At 39.9% G+C, this 15,638-nt stretch overlaps 3 protein-coding genes across 16 annotated transcripts in view; all 3 read left to right on the forward strand.

Moving 5' to 3' along the window:
* kif1aa (kinesin family member 1Aa) overlaps positions 1-6,180 on the forward strand; it is a 51,739-nt gene extending 45,559 nt beyond the window's left edge. For all 13 annotated transcript variants that reach the window (XM_061737560.1, XM_061737561.1, XM_061737562.1 and 10 more), the window contains 7 exons: positions 584-772; positions 889-960; positions 1,069-1,190; positions 2,046-2,189; positions 2,285-2,477; positions 3,072-3,190; positions 3,274-6,180. In XM_061737560.1, coding sequence (XP_061593544.1) covers positions 584-772; positions 889-960; positions 1,069-1,190; positions 2,046-2,189; positions 2,285-2,477; positions 3,072-3,190; positions 3,274-3,316 — 882 coding nt within the window. In that variant the 3' untranslated portion in view covers positions 3,317-6,180. The remainder of the gene's footprint in view (positions 1-583; positions 773-888; positions 961-1,068; positions 1,191-2,045; positions 2,190-2,284; positions 2,478-3,071; positions 3,191-3,273) is intronic.
* Positions 6,181-7,219: 1,039 nt separating this feature from the next.
* On the forward strand, positions 7,220-12,685 carry scly (selenocysteine lyase). Of its 2 annotated transcripts, none has more exons than XM_061737002.1 (13): positions 7,220-7,344; positions 9,246-9,413; positions 9,510-9,619; positions 10,316-10,416; positions 10,496-10,673; positions 10,795-10,922; positions 11,059-11,214; positions 11,305-11,411; positions 11,541-11,577; positions 11,717-11,800; positions 11,978-12,077; positions 12,193-12,268; positions 12,366-12,685. In XM_061737002.1, exons 1-13 carry the CDS (start codon positions 7,289-7,291, stop codon positions 12,517-12,519), a joined length of 1,455 nt encoding a protein of 484 aa, XP_061592986.1. In that variant the 5' UTR covers positions 7,220-7,288; the 3' UTR covers positions 12,520-12,685. The 2 variants fall into 2 exon arrangements, with proteins under 2 accessions (XP_061592986.1, XP_061592987.1); XM_061737003.1 differs by having other exon boundaries at positions 7,237-7,344; positions 9,241-9,413.
* A 1,155-nt stretch (positions 12,686-13,840) lies between these two features.
* Positions 13,841-15,638, forward strand: part of LOC133457695 (espin-like protein) — a 31,683-nt gene continuing 29,885 nt past the window's right edge. Inside the window, exon 1 of the mRNA XM_061737004.1 lies at positions 13,841-14,137. Coding sequence (XP_061592988.1) covers positions 13,841-14,137 — 297 coding nt within the window. The remainder of the gene's footprint in view (positions 14,138-15,638) is intronic.

Genomic DNA, 15,638 nt, shown 5'->3' on the forward strand with positions numbered 1-15,638 from the left:
TCAACGACAGAATTATACCAGCACAACAAACGGTATGGTTGGGTTCACTTTCAGAGCAGTTTCAGGTGTGAATGAAAAAACAAACAGTCGATACCCTAAGAACGTCCTTTGAGATACTGATATTGATTCACACAAAAATGTGATTAAAACTTATCTTTAAAGGATAAGAGTTCACACAAAGAATGGTTTATTGTCTTGAATCCTCGTGTCTAGGCAGAAACCCACTCATTTCTGCTAAGCTACTGTAATATTAGGCAATAAAAGTCCATTTTTGAATGTAGATTCAGCTGAAGAGAGAGTGAAGCTTTTTGTTACAGATCATAACCACTAAGTTGTGGACGTTCACCTCAGTATCATTATAATCTCTTAGTGTGAACAGCTCTTAAGACTAATGATAACCTCAAAATTAAAATACTATTAAAATAATGATGATTTGACATATTATATGATGCTTAGTGCAGACAGACATCTCTGTGCTGACAGAGAGGAATGTTTGCAAAAGTGATTTCCTGGCATTTTTTCTAAATATCAGCTAACAACACTATTGTTAAAGATAGATACGTCTTGTCCTCATTATTCTCAGGTGGAAAAGACCAAACATTACCTGTTACTAAGAGAGAAGCTGGAGTCCACCCTGCTCATGGGCCAGGACTCCCTCCAGTCCTGTGTGGCGGAGGAGCAGAGCGAGTCTCCTGCAGCCACGGAGGCAGAGCCGGAGCCCGGCTGCAGCTCCCAAATCACCACTGAGAGGCAGAGGGAGCTCGCTGCCAAGGTCAGCCGCCGTCACTCTATGAAAATACCACTGCAGGCTTAACTGGGGCCGTCTTTATGTGTGCATTTTTTCGTTTTTTATGATGTAAAATGTCAAGTTGTCCTTCTTTCTCACAGTGTTTGCGGCTGCTTACTCACTCCTTTAACAGAGAATACACCCATGTGTGTGTCAGCGCCAGTGAAAGCAAGGTAGGGCTTTAAAAGAATCCAATTTAAGCATATGTTTGAGATAAAAATCTGCCATTTTTTCCATCAGCTCTGCACAGTCGATCCAGCATGTGTTTGTGTGTGTTACAGATCTCTGAGATGTCTGTCACACTTCTAAGAGACTCCACTTCCATGTCTGCTCTGAACACGATCACACCCTCCTCAACGTGCCCTTCACTGGTTGAAGGTTACTATAGTAACACTGAACTCAGGTTGGTGTCGAGACCATTGCTGGATAAACATTGTGGCCATGGTAACAATGGATAAACGATGAATAGTGTGTTTATTTTGATCAAAACTTGTGATAAAATGCTGCAAGGTGCAGGGTGCTTGAACTGAAACTAGGGATGGGCGGTATGGACTAAAAAATGTATCACGATCATTTCTGGCATTTATCCCGATAACGATAAAAAAGACGATAAAAAAAATACCCATTCAACTCCATCTTTGTAACTATAAATCTATCACCACATTCAGTCTTTGGAGCCCCCAAATCACTGCTCTAAAAGATACTAAATACTACTAAACTACACCAATTAAATTGAATTGATCCTTCTTTCTTTCTTTCTTTCTTTCTTTCTTTCTTTCTTTCTTTCTTTCTTTCTTTCTTTCTTTCTTTCTTTCTTTCTTTCTTTCTTTCTTTCTTTCTTTCTTTCTTTCTTTCTTTCTTTCTTTCTTTCTTTCTTTCTTTCTTTCTTTCTTTCTTTCTTTCTTTCTTTCTTTCTTTCTTTCTTTCTTTCCTTCTTTTCTCCCTTCGTTCATTCCTCCTTCCTTCCTTCCTTCCTTCCTTCCTTCCTTCCTTCCTTCCTTCCTTCCTTCCTTCCTTCCTTCCTTCCTTCCTTCCTTCCTTCCTTCCTTCCTTCCTTCCTTCCTTCCTTCCCGTACGTTGTGCGTGGATTTAACACAGAACCATAAATCAGTTTTACACAAAAACGTCATCAACGGGAATTTATCGTTTTTACTGCTAGATGACAAATTCTTACCGTGGGGAATTTTTTTGACGGTATATCGTGAACGGTAAAATATCGACCATTCCTATCTGAAACCCACTTTTCTTTGTGCTACAGACCCCCAACACCCCGTTCTCATGCTGTCAGTCCCAGTCATGTCTCACAACCCGATGCAGAGGCCACAAAGTCCATTAATGGAACCTCTGACACCAAAGCTCGGACTGTAAAGTTTGTCCCTGATATCCAGGAGATTAGAGTCAGGTTGGTCTTAAGCTATCGCTCCAAAGTTTCATCACTTTGCTCTTCAAAGACACACATCTTGATTCCACAATATTTCAACGTTTTGTTTCTTTCAGTCCCATCGTGTCAAAGAAAGGTTACTTGCACTTCTTGGAGCCGCACACCAATGGATGGGTGAAGCGCTTTGTTGTTGTGCGGCGACCGTACGTCTACATCTACAACTCAGAAAGAGACGCTGTGGAGCGGGCCATCCTGAACCTCTCCTCCGCCCAGGTGGAGTACAGCGAGGACCAGCAGGCAATGCTCAAGGTTAGTAATCCGTCCAAAACGACCGTATTTTCTGGACTATAAGCCGCTACTTTTTTCATAGGTTTTCAACCATGCAGCTTATACAAAGGTTATTCTATTCTGTGGATTTTTCTTCCACCGCTCGGGGCGCTCTAACCGGAATTAGAATCAAAACTAAGACAAAATAAATGCTAAGAAGAATACGCTACTTCTTCTTTAGCAGATAGAAGTAGGTAGAAGCAGATTTAAAACAGATAAATAAATACTGGTTATTTTCTCTTGGTTCTGTCCCGTTTTAATCAGCAAAGTTGCTGCCGTGTTAAAAGACAATGTTAGGAAAGGATCTATTTAGGTACAAACATGTACATCATTTACAGTTCAAAATTGTTCTGTACATGTAGTAAATATCTAATCTAACAACATAAATATCTGCAGGTTGCATATCTTTTTTTTAAATAGAGCGGATGCGGCTTGTATATCTTTTTAAAGAAATTTGTTTTAAATAGAGCGGCTTATATGCAGGTGCGGCTTATAGTCCAGAAAATACGGTATTCCCAAAACCCTTTTCCTTCCCTCACATGACCACGTAACAAGCTTTAAACGCTCCCTCAACAGACCCCCAACACGTTTGCCGTGTGCACGGAGCACCGGGGAATATTGCTCCAAGCTGGCAATGACAAAGAGATGCATGACTGGCTGTATGCGTTTAATCCTCTCCTCGCTGGGACTATCAGGTATGCCGTCGTGCTGACAGGAGAACCGGCACAGCAAGAAACAAAACAAATTATGTTTAATGATTTGTCTCTCTGCCTTTCAGGTCAAAGCTATCAAGAAGACGAGTGGGACAAATGAGGATGTAACGGAAAGAGGAAAAAAATGCAAAGATGTACATAGATCGTCGTCCCTATCGCTAACCTTGTGCTGAGCCTCGTGTCCACCATCACTGTCACCAACAGCTGTCTCTCCTCTCTTCATTCTCAGTTCATCATTCGTGTTTTCGCTGTCTAAAGTGCCCCTTTTCAGTGAGGCCTTTGTTGCAGTGTGAAGAAACGACTCAGAAAGCTGTCACTGTACTGTACTGGAGATCATTTATAGCTGGCCAATGGAAGGAAGTGGAGCAAGTAGCAAACGTTTCTTATCTCGGATTGCATTTGTATGATAATGTACTGTAGTTGTTGTCGGTGACACATCAAGCCTTATACATTTATTCCCCTAAAAAAAAGTGCAGTGACATGTATGTTTATCTAAAGCTGCCAGTAAGGACCATATTGCTACATTTACATCAGTACCTAGAAAAACAAATCCCACTCTATGCTCTACTTTATAGATATATATACCGTGTTTAAACAGGTTTGCCTTCAACGTACAGCCACAAAATACGTCGTGAAAAAAGAAAAAAAGAAAAAAAAAACATTTTGTGTCTCTTCTCTCTGAAAAAAAATGTCCCTCCTGTTCCTGAAGCCTCGTAGAAACTTCAAAACACACAGCATGGCAAAGGAGGCATGTCATCGTAAACATCATCTGGTAAATCTGTGTCATTTTAGCTACTTGTAGGAGCACTAAGGGTATCTACATTTACATGTTTAGCAGTCAAACATTGTTCCATTAATTTCCCCAATTTAATCCCATTGTCTACCTTCATCTTGTTTTAAAATGTGATATATTTAGATTTTTAACAGTTGTATTATTTATTTCTGCATGTATTTATTTACAAAGACATTTATATTTCTAAAGTAGTAGTACGGTGCAATTTCTGCACATGGCACTTTTTAATGGGTCCTTTAACGGGTTTGAATGATTAAACCTTGTCCCCAGGCTGACAGTGCTTTCGAAACATTGAAATAACTTTTGACCGTTTCTTTGTGCTGACGATTACTTGAATAATACTTTCCCCATTAAGATTAGGATAGTAGTACCTTTTACCCAACTAACCCAAGCAACATGTTCAAAACACTCGTAGGTGAGTATTACGGTTGTCTGTCCATCCTTGTTAAATCAGAAAGGAAAAACGGTTCTTCAAAGTACACTATACAGTATGAAGCTGGTTTTCTGACGAATATGTATATTGATTAAATGCAGTGCCTATCTTTTCAAACATACTGCACAGTATGCCTCTACATCAACTGCTTTGAAACGACATCCTTCGTGCTGCTAAAATACTTACATTGAAGTGTCCGCAGACCATATCGTCGCTTTCCTGCTCATCTTTATCGTCATCATAATCACCTGCATGTTCAGTCGAAAGGTTTCATTTAATGGGACTGATTGATTTATTAGGGCAAACAATTTCCATAAAGCTGAGGACGTCCGAAGTTTACAAAAAGGGACTCCTCAGACATACTTCAGGATCGTCAACGAGCATGTGGCTCTTGGCATGAAAACAATAAACCCTGCTGACAGTGTGCAAAATGTAAAACTGTAATCCTGTTGTTGTTTAAATCCCCTCAGAAGATCTTTGGTTCAAATGTTAATCTGCATGCCGTTTAAAAGGATCTTGGATCTCAAAAAGAAGCAGTTGCTGTGACTTATGAGCGTGCCTCAGGTCAACCAGCCTGCAGAGCATCCTCAGTGACAGTAATGGCTTCTCACATGCATGCACGGATATCATCTCTAACAATTACATCTATACGAATTTCAAAGTAAACTTTGTGGGGAATTAAACAGAAAAAAAACAGTCTGCTTCAGTCAATACAGTGCTTGATATGTTAAAAGTGTGTTGTGGAAATATATTGTTGTATGTTGATCATTTTACAGCGCTACATGTGTGTACGACTCTACCTGGTTGTAATAAATCAATATTAAGCACTTATTAAAATCCCTTTTCTGGTATAACAAAGAATGGATCAACAAGATGATCAGGCCGTCTCATTAGGACTTATTGGCAGGAACTTTTATTTTTAGTTCATTTTAGCCAATTATAGCGTCATGATTGGGTCAATACTCTGTTGTACTGTACATTACAATGTCTCATACTATTATGTTTGTTATTTCATTTGAATAACTGAAAACGTGTATGCTGACATCATTTTTTATTTTGGTTTCATTGGGCCTTTTAATATGCATCACATTTAAGTCAACCAAAGTTTTTGTTGTTGCACTCACAAAAAGTTCACACTGAATGTACATTAATATATGAAATGACTCGTTGTGCTTAAATGATTGTGTTAACTTGTCTTCTACCGTAGATCCCCAATGTGGTTCCTTACTGATTATGTTGATTGTCAGGGAACCATGTGGGGGTTGTGGAGCGCACCTGTAATCATCTGTCTGATCTTATTAAACTGTCTGGCTCATAGTGGTCCAGCCTGGCACTGCATCACGTACGGAGTAAAGTTCTAGGTTCCTGCTCCTGTACTGCCACTCTTACACTCTTGTATCCGTATCTACCCTCAACATCATGCTCTGGCAGCCATCACACAAACTCTACTTTTTCTAATCATTCTCCTGTGAAGTAGTATCTACATTTTTTGTGCTTCCACATCTGACTTTTTTCTTCTTTTTTTGTGCACCAATGCATTTATTTTCTTTCTTCTTCAAATAAATTTGCATTGTACATAAACATGAGTGCTGTGAACATTGTATTATAAAGTGTACACCCGTTTATAAATATATAAATGGGCAGTAGTTCAATCAGTGTCTGAGTGTTGGAGCTTAGCATCAGATGTTTGTGTACACTAAACACATTGTCATATATTAAATAAACATGGAAAATATGCAACACAGAGACTGGACTTTTTCTCTTTTAATTATAATCCGCTGTACAATGTAACTGAAGAGAGTGCTGATATACTTTTTCATACTGCAGTATATAAGCTATTGCATAGCATCTTTGTTAATTTAAATTCTTATACTTTAAGTGACACATTTGATGAGAGCACAAAGTCATATTGGTATTGCTGGTTTATGCAAATCATTTATGCAAATCTGTAATATATATATATATATATATATATATATATATATATATATATATATATATATATATATATATATATATATATATGTATGTTAATATATAGGACTGTCTCAGAAAATTAGAATATTGTGATAAAGTTCTTTATTTTCTGTAATGCAATAAAAAAACAAAAATGTCGTACATTCTGGATTCATTACAAATAAACTGAAATATTGCAAGCCTCTTAATATTTTAATATTGCTGATCATGGCTTACAGTTTAAGAAAACTCAAATATCCTATCTAAAAAAAATTGAATATTCTGGGAATCTTAATCTTAAACTGTAAGCCATAATCAGCAATATTAAAATAATAAAAGGCTTGCAATATTTCAGTTGATTTGTAATGAATCCAGAATGTATGACATTTTTGTTTTTGTTATTGCATTACAGAAAATCACAGTCATGTATACGTGTGCGTGCGTGTGTGTGCGTGCGTGCGTGCGTGTGTGTGTGTGTGTGTGTGATTAGGAAACGGCTACAACACGATGGACATTTATTGATTTATGTATATTTGTTGTATAAAACGATATACGTACTTTTTTTATTGGTTATTGGTTTTATATGTTATTTTTGATGATGGGGGTGGCACAGAGGTTTCAGAAATACATGTCCTATGTGATACATTCGGAATAATAGAGTTTGTTTCATTTATTTAATTATTTTAAAACTTTCAGGCCAAACATTTCCGCTATTCACTCTTGTCAAACTTGCGCAAACTTAACAACAACAATACGCCCATGTTCTTAAAGGGCCAGCGCGCCCGTCAGGGCGGCGGAGCGGGCCGGAGCGGAGCGCGCTGTAAAGAGTGTACTGCCCCTTTAAAACGTGGCGGTGCGGGAAGTAGATGCGGAGCTGCCACAGCTAGCCGGCTGGCTAATGACTGGCAGACAAACAGTAAAACTATTCAGGACATCTTCATATAACTGCACCAGGTCAGACACCAACTCCAGACTTTCAAAAAACATACATGTTATAGAAGCGCGTGTATTTGGCACAGCTGGATAGCGTTACGAGCGGAGGGTAGATGTAAAGTGGGAGTATAAAGAGCGTTAGCGGGTTAGCTGCGGCGGGACAGAAAGTAAACAGATTGTACTCACAGGGCGGCAGGGCGGTCACGTGGCACACGGACACTCACAGCTATTGTTAGGATGACTGTTTAATGGGCTGATAGGACCAGGACGGGCTTTGCGGCTCAGTAAATTACCTTTCTCATGTAGTGTTGGCGGACTGCTGTCAGGGTTAGGGACTGCTGTTGGTTCAGGTGAACTTTGGAGATCCTGCTGGAGACAGACATGCCGCGGATGTCGCTGTAATTGTGTTATAAAGCTCCTAAACACTTGTATGTAATTTACACCCCGTGGTTCATCAACAAAGAGGGGTTTCTTTATTACTAGCAGACACTGGACTACCCCAATAAACATTTACATTACATCTGCTGCACGTAGTTTTATGTGCATTTATGTGCATATGTGCAGTTTTATGTGCATATATATATATATATATATATATATATATATATATATATATATATATATATATATATATATATATATATGGGTCAACGACGAATAAGGATTTTCAACAGGTCAATTTTAAAATAATAAAAAAAAGAATATCTATTGCAGTAGGCCAAACATTAAAAATGTTGTGTACACATAAATTCATATAGAAATTTTAAATTAAGTGATTTCAGAGTTTTTGGTCAAGATGAATTGGCACTAGCCTTAAAAAAGGTCATGTGGCGCAACCGTGATTCATAGTAAAATAAATGAATTTCCTTAACATCTTGACATCTTTTTTTACACGTTTTCAGTATTGTACAAAAATTGTTGTTTTTTTTTATGGTCGAGCCACATGATATTTCATAATTTCATAATCATATTATTAAGAAATTATAAATACAAATGTGTTGCAATCTTACACACTACAAGACACTTTGGAAATCATGCCAGATAGGGCAGAAGATTGATTTAAATAAATTTAGAGTGATTTCAAAAAACTTTTTCAAAACAAGAGTCATGGTCGGACGGTCGCACCACATGACATTTTGATGCTTAAAACAAAAACAAAGTCCCAATTTAATAATTAGTATTTTTTCTTAAAATTCAAATGAGTCCATATGTGGGACAGGTAGGTCATATATATGGTATTTCTTTATCCATTTAAACCTTTTTTGAATTGAAAAAAAAATCATTGACCCATATATATATATATATATATATATATATATATATATATATATATATATATATATATATATATATTTATTTATTTATTTATTTATTTATTTATTTATCCATTTTTTATTAAGAATCTCATGGTAACATGATCATAGTACTGTCATAAATGGCATAGAGAGTGGAAGCAGTACAGTCAGACATTCTCTCTTTTTCATATGCTATAAAAAAATTGAAATAAAAATAAAAAATAAAACAAAACAATAACCAAAAGAAAACTACAGCAACAATAATAAGACAGACAGAAAAACTAAACAAATGGCAAAATCAAAACAGAACATAAACAATTCATGACTACCCCAACCCTTCCCCCTATTACCCAGGAATCCCAGTATCTCTGCAAACCATCAACATTAAGATATCCAATGACGCACAACAATGCTAATTTCATCCACACCATTCAGAAAGTATATGTATCCACTATATATATATATATATATATATATATATATATATATATATATATATATATATATATATATATATATATATACACACACACATATGTATATGTAAATATACATAAACCAACCACCACTAATTAGGTGGGAAGCGTATGTTTACTAATTTCTCTTGTCTCGTTTCTTTTAGAGTAGGATGGCGAATAAGTCCGACGACATCAGAATAGTAGTGGGTGACCACACCTTCAATGACCATCACCACTTCAGTGACCATCATGTCTTTTCGGACCATCACACCTTCACGGACCATCACACCTTCACTGATCACACCCTTGATCACTATCCTGACATAAATCCAGAGAGGTAAGGTGGTTTTTTATTGATCTTCTACTAATGTCTAGTAACAGCTCAGCCCAATATGTGAAGCTTTTTGACAGTTATTTGTCATTTGTAATGCAGGATCTATATGGATTATAATGCTACAACCCCACCGGAGCCGGAGGTGATTCAGGCTGTTACTGAAGCTCTCCAGGACGCCTGGGGAAACCCCAGTAGCAACCATGTAAAAGGTGTGGGAAACTTTATTTCTAAATGTTGTGAAACCTATGTTTTTACTTGGAATTCCTGTTAAATCAACTTATAGGTAATATCCACTAGTACATACTCAGCTCTGCTCTGCTTGACTCTACTCGGTTTTCAGGGTTTTCTACTGGGTGATAGTACCGGTTAGTACATCTTTTTATGGCATTAACATGGCCGGGGCTCCAACGGGGCTGAAAATGCAAGGTGACCAGGTTGCAGGCCACTGGTTGGCCAGAGAGTAACATCTCCCAACTCCTTCACACCTGCCATAGTTAAAACCTGGTAGCAGCAACCTCGATATTTACTTCACAACTAAACATTGGTGCTGTGAAAAATGGCAAGCAAACTTACTCCGTAGTGCAACAAGGAGGTCTGCACGTTTGTGTGCCTCATGGCTGACGACAGAGGGAGCTCGATGAGCAACACGGAACAAGGCCCCGCCCACATTGACTTGGTACTGAAATATAATGGAAAACTACGAAGACCGAGTACAGTTGAGGCGAGTAGAGTTGAGTCGAAAACTGTATAATGGAATAAGGGCATTAGAGGGCTGTTTCCTTTAATGGTACTTTCACAAATTCTGAATGATTGGAATTTATTACATTTATTAGACCTTTCATCTACAACATGTGACGTATGTCAACATTTAAACAGTACCTTATATAAATGACACATTTTTCCAGGTGCCATGGCCAAAGCCATTATTAATCAGTCCAGACAGAATGTTGCAAGAATGGTAGGCGGTAAAGCAGAGGACATTATATTCACGTCCGGTGGAACAGAGGTAATCACTGCTCTTTTCTGATATAGAAAAAGGCAAGAACCGTACAACTGCAGTTTACATCGAACAAATCTTCCCCTAGGCCAATAACCTGGTGCTGCACACTGCCGTAGAGCACTTCAGGAAACACTGCAAGGCTGCAGAGCAAGGTGAAGGGGACCAAAACGGATGCACTGGCCTAGCGCACATCATCTCCTCCAATGTGGAGCACGACTCCATCAGAATGACAGCCGAGCACTTAGAGAAGGAGGGCAAGGCCGGTAAGAGACCACATTTTTAACCAGCATATTTATTTACTTAGCAAGTAAGTCATTGGCTTTCTTTAACAAATTATGTGACATTCTTTCACTTACGCAATTTCTCGACTTGTCCCTTTCACAGATGTGACGTTTGTGCCTGTGTCTAAAGTGACTGCTTGTGTAGAAGTGGAAGATATTATTGCTGCCGTGCGTCCCAACACTTGTCTCATCTCTGTAATGTTAGCCAACAATGAGACAGGAGTCATCATGGTAAGAGCAGAAAGAGACTTGGAAACCTCTCGGCCTCATCTGTGTTTATCTGTTTTTCTTCTCCTGTCGTGAGTTCAATTTTCTTTTAATCTTATAAAACTGATTCCCGTATGCCAAAACCTCTGCCTCATCCCAGCCAATCCAGGAGATGTGCAAGAGAATAAGATCTCTCAACAAGCAGGGGGACAGACTGAGGATTCTGCTCCACACCGACGCGGCCCAGGCCCTGGGAAAGATCCCGGTGGACGTCCAGGACCTGGGAGTGGATTACCTTACCATAGTCGGACACAAGGTCAGGAAGCTGCGGTGTCGCATATCTTTACGTTTCCTAACACTGAGGCAGAAATACTAACAAGACCAGTTTATTTTGCCTCATTTGTAGTTCTATGCCCCTCGGATCGGGGCTTTGTACGTGGACGGCCCTGGGACCAGAACACCAGTGCATCCCATGCTGTTCGGAGGGGGGCAGGAGAGGAGGTTCAGAGCAGGGTAATGTTTGACAACGTGTCTCCCAAATAAATATCATTACATACACAGCATGCATGAAACAAGTATAAAAATCACAAATCGTCCATTGTCAACATGAGGGCCTGTTCTCTCTCTTTCTTGATATTATAGCACTGAAAACACACCAATGATTGCTGGCCTGGGAAAGGTTTGTGGCTCAAATGATGACATTATTACTACTTTACGAGGCATTTATATTTATAGTGGTGCAGAAACCACACCTGTGATTTTATACTTTCTTTGTATGTGTGCATTTGTGTGTGTGTGCGTGTGTGTGTGTGTGTTAGGCTTCAGAGCTCGTCACTTTGAATCTGTCCAATTATCAGAACCACATGCAAAGTATCAAACTTTACCTGGAGGAACAATTGCAGGTACGTCTGCATCTATTAACCCAGACTTTGAGCTAAAATGTCACATTTATCAGTTAGTCGGGTTGTGGTTCATTTACAGTGTTGCTTTTGAAGACTTGCCATTCCTTTAGATTCAGAATTGATTCTGTCGACATTTCCTCGTACAATCACTACCACCATACATGCTGTCCTTCTCAGAGTGTCTTTAAAGACAAGATCCGCTTCAACAGCCACTACGCCGGCTCCGATAACCTTCCAAACACGTGTAACGTGTCCATCCTTGGCCCGGCGTTTCAAGGTGATGTCATGACCCTTTGATTTCTGGCTCCAAGTCCCTGCTCTAAACACTGTCCCCCTAACTCTACTCTAATGTTTTTCAGACTCAGTTGATTAATATTGCTCTCCCGCTTTAGGCTGGAGGGTATTGTCCTACTGTAGGAAGCTGCTGGCCAGCATCGGCGCCGCCTGCCACTCCGACAGAGGAAACAGGTAGGCGTGTCCCGCGTTTTCCCCCATATCCTTCAGTCCACCCATCCTTTGTTTACCGTTGCGTAACTCCCCCGTGCCTTACTGTTCTCTCCACCAGGCCATCGCACATCCTCCTGAACTGCGGCATCCCGTCGGATGTGGCGGCTAACGCCTTGAGGTTGAGCGTGGGCAGGGAGACGACCAAAGCAGATGTGGATGCAGTCGTGGAGGACCTGAGGGAGACCGTGCAGCTGCTGGAGGAAATGAACTGATGGCTTTAATTTTTTGCACTAAGTACAGTTATACTGTGTTTCAAAGAAGTATACAACCAAACATGCAATATCCGTGTGAATTGTTATACATTAATTGTATTAACTGTAAAATGTTTGCGATACATAATATAAATAATAAAGGGTAAGAACTTGGACTGATGTTCTGGGGAGATGAATGCACTCGGCTTCCTTCATGTTCCTGTGTGAGTTGGTCTGATGGTGACCCTGTATGAGAAGAAGAAAGCCTTTATTATCATTATACTGGTACAATGACATTAATCAATCAATCAATCAATCAATCAATCTTTATTGTCACATCACATTACTCAGTAACATGGGTAAAAAACTTGTTTGTGCAGGCTCATCATTTGCACTTTAGGTTTCAGATTAGGCAGCAGCTCTGTAAAAGTGCACACATGCAAAAACTATGTAAACAAGTCAAGACTGTAAACAACAAAATGGGAAACAGTAAACATAAATATATATATACACTGTAAAAATTGAGTGAATGAGAGAATAATAATGTACATGAATACGTGAAAGAACATTGCACTTGACTGGATGGAAGAATATTGCACATTATGCATAGAGAATATTGCACATTATGCATAGAGAATATTGCACATTATGCATAGAGAATATTGCACATTATGCATAGAGAATATTGCACATTATGCATAGAGAATATTGCACAGTATGAGGTAGTTTACTGGTTAAGAAAGTTCACAGCTTTGGGGAAGAAGCTGTCCCTGAGTCTGAGCGCAATTGAAATAAGAAGAAAATATCATCTGATATTTATGTAGATTATAATATTCTACACACAACTGCTGTTAATCATCCCCACTCTGTTTAATTTTTAAAACGGCCCAAAGAACACGCTCTTTGTGCTTGGCCATGCCTTGGCCCCGACTTCTCCCATTACTTAAGTTTCCGTGCGGCCTCGGCCCCCCCATCCCGGCTGAGGCGCGTGCCCGTATGCCAGCATATGGTCCCTGCCCCGGAGAGAGAGATGTAGAAAAAGAGAGAGAGAGAGTCTCTGCACCTCCACCCGTCTTTCATTACCTTTCTATCTCACTGCCTCCGACCCCCCCATCCCTCCAGCAGCCATGCCGGCCAGCTGGCGGCTGCTCAGGTGTCACTTTCCTGGCTCCGGAGGAGGCCAGGAGCGCATTAAGTTGGGTTTTTCCCCCCTCTCTCTCTCTCTTTCTTTTTTTTTTTCTTTATTGTATGAGCCTTTGGGAGCATGGAAGCGTGATGCCACCTAACTGGGGAGCAAAGCCCCCTTCCCTGCCATAGCCGACTGCTCCTGCTGCAGCCGAGGATGGCGCTCCATCACCGGGCCATCCAGGCCGCCCGGGACGGGGACCTGGCGGCCCTCAGGGACCAGGCGGCCTCCGGCCACCTCTCCCCGGCCATCAGCGACGAGCAGGGCGCGGGCCTGGTGCACCACGCCGCCCGGTGCGGCCGCCTGCACTGCCTGCAGTTCCTGGTCAGCGACCTGGGGCTGCCGGCCGACCCCAGGGCCGTGAACAGGGCCACGCCGGCGCACGATGCTGCAGCCACCGGCAACATCCGAGAGCTGCAGTGGCTGCTGGACCAGGGAGGCTGCAACACGGAGGTGAGTAAGGTCAGCCCCCGGAGAACAAAACCTCTCCATGCACGTTCATGCAGGGCTGCCCTGCCAGCTTAAATGCCCTGCAGATATGTCCCATGTGCAGCTTTTCTTGTAGAAACTGCTCAATTCATGGTGCTCTTTCACTGCAAGCTGTATAAACCCAAGATATGGCCTGCCTTTTCTTTTCAGATTCATATTTTGTCTTAATAAACACCCATTTGTGCTTTTCAGATCTGTAACACTCCAAGAAATTGATACAGGAACAATTTCCTCCTTGTAAGGAGCTAGATGATCTGGTACAAAGCCAGTATTGATAAAAGACACTAAGACACACGATGGCATGAGGAAGTCATTGAAATGTTGCAAAACAATGTTCTACAGGACTGTCTCAGAAAATTAGAATATTGTGATAAAGTTCTTTATTTTCTGTAATGCAATTAAAAAACAAAAATGTCATACATTCTGGATTCATTACAAATCAACTGAAATATTGCAAGCCTTTTATTATTTTAATATATCAGATTATGGTTTACAGTTTAAGATTAAGATTCCCAGAATATTCTAATTTTTTGAGATAGGATATTTGAGTTTTCTTAAGACATTTTTGCATTACAGAAAATAAAGGACGTTATCACAATATTCTAATTTTCTGAGACAGTCCTGTAGAAAGATAGGAATTAATGCATATTTCTTCTTCTCCAGTACATAATATCAGTAAACAATGATATGAATCTGGAGGAATTTCAGGGCATAAACGCCACACCTGGTAAGCTGGACCCCTGCGATGTCTGATGCATGAAACTGCATCAACGACCATCATTTATCAGCTGATGGATAGAAAAGCTGTCCAGTATGAAGACACATTCACAAAGTCCACTTAAAAGTTTACTGTTGAAAGCAGGAGTTTAATGTGAACTTTGTCCAAGGGCAGTGTCAGCATCCCTGGGCTCGGAGGAATATAGATTAGACAAAAACAGAGTGACATGTGCATTGAGGTCAGACTACTCTGTGATTAAGATTACCGTACCTTTAGAAGAAATGTGCTCGGGAAGTAATATCTGAACTATTATCAGCAGCAAGTCCAAAAACCAGGGTCAGTTGAGGTATGGGGTAATGTCGACTATAAAAAAAAGACCGCTTGACCGCTTGTAATTCTGGAGGCCAAAACACCTTTTAAATGTTGCAACAAGGAATGACATTATTACAAAGTGGTCTTGCTGTAATAAAGGCCTAAAATGCTCACATTAACAAAATAAAGAAGGATGACGTGAATAAACGTAAGATAGCTTGGGTTCACAATGCAAACAAATTTAAATTTAAAGCAAATGTAAGAAATACATATTTTTTGTCCTGATAACATTAAACTTTCTACGATTTTGGACTTGTGTTTTCTTGCACTTGACAAATTACCTGTCTGTGTTGCGTAGATTATTCAAGACTCCACATTTTTATCATATGAAAAAAGAACAGATTATATTTATTAACCTGTCATATTGATAAAATG

This window comes from Cololabis saira, chromosome 13 (assembly GCF_033807715.1).
Source record: "Cololabis saira isolate AMF1-May2022 chromosome 13, fColSai1.1, whole genome shotgun sequence".
Lineage (NCBI taxonomy): Eukaryota > Metazoa > Chordata > Actinopteri > Beloniformes > Belonidae > Cololabis > Cololabis saira.

Excerpts from the sequence above, each read along its gene's own strand:
- scly (XM_061737002.1), top strand. The coding sequence starts at position 7,289 with ATGACTGGCAGACAAACAGTAAAACTATTCAGGACATCTTCATATAAC. Across the intron at positions 12,078-12,192 it reads CCTTGGCCCGGCGTTTCAAG|GCTGGAGGGTATTGTCCTAC; the intron begins GTGATGTCATGA and ends CTCCCGCTTTAG. Across the intron at positions 12,269-12,365 it reads CACTCCGACAGAGGAAACAG|GCCATCGCACATCCTCCTGA; the intron begins GTAGGCGTGTCC and ends TCTCTCCACCAG.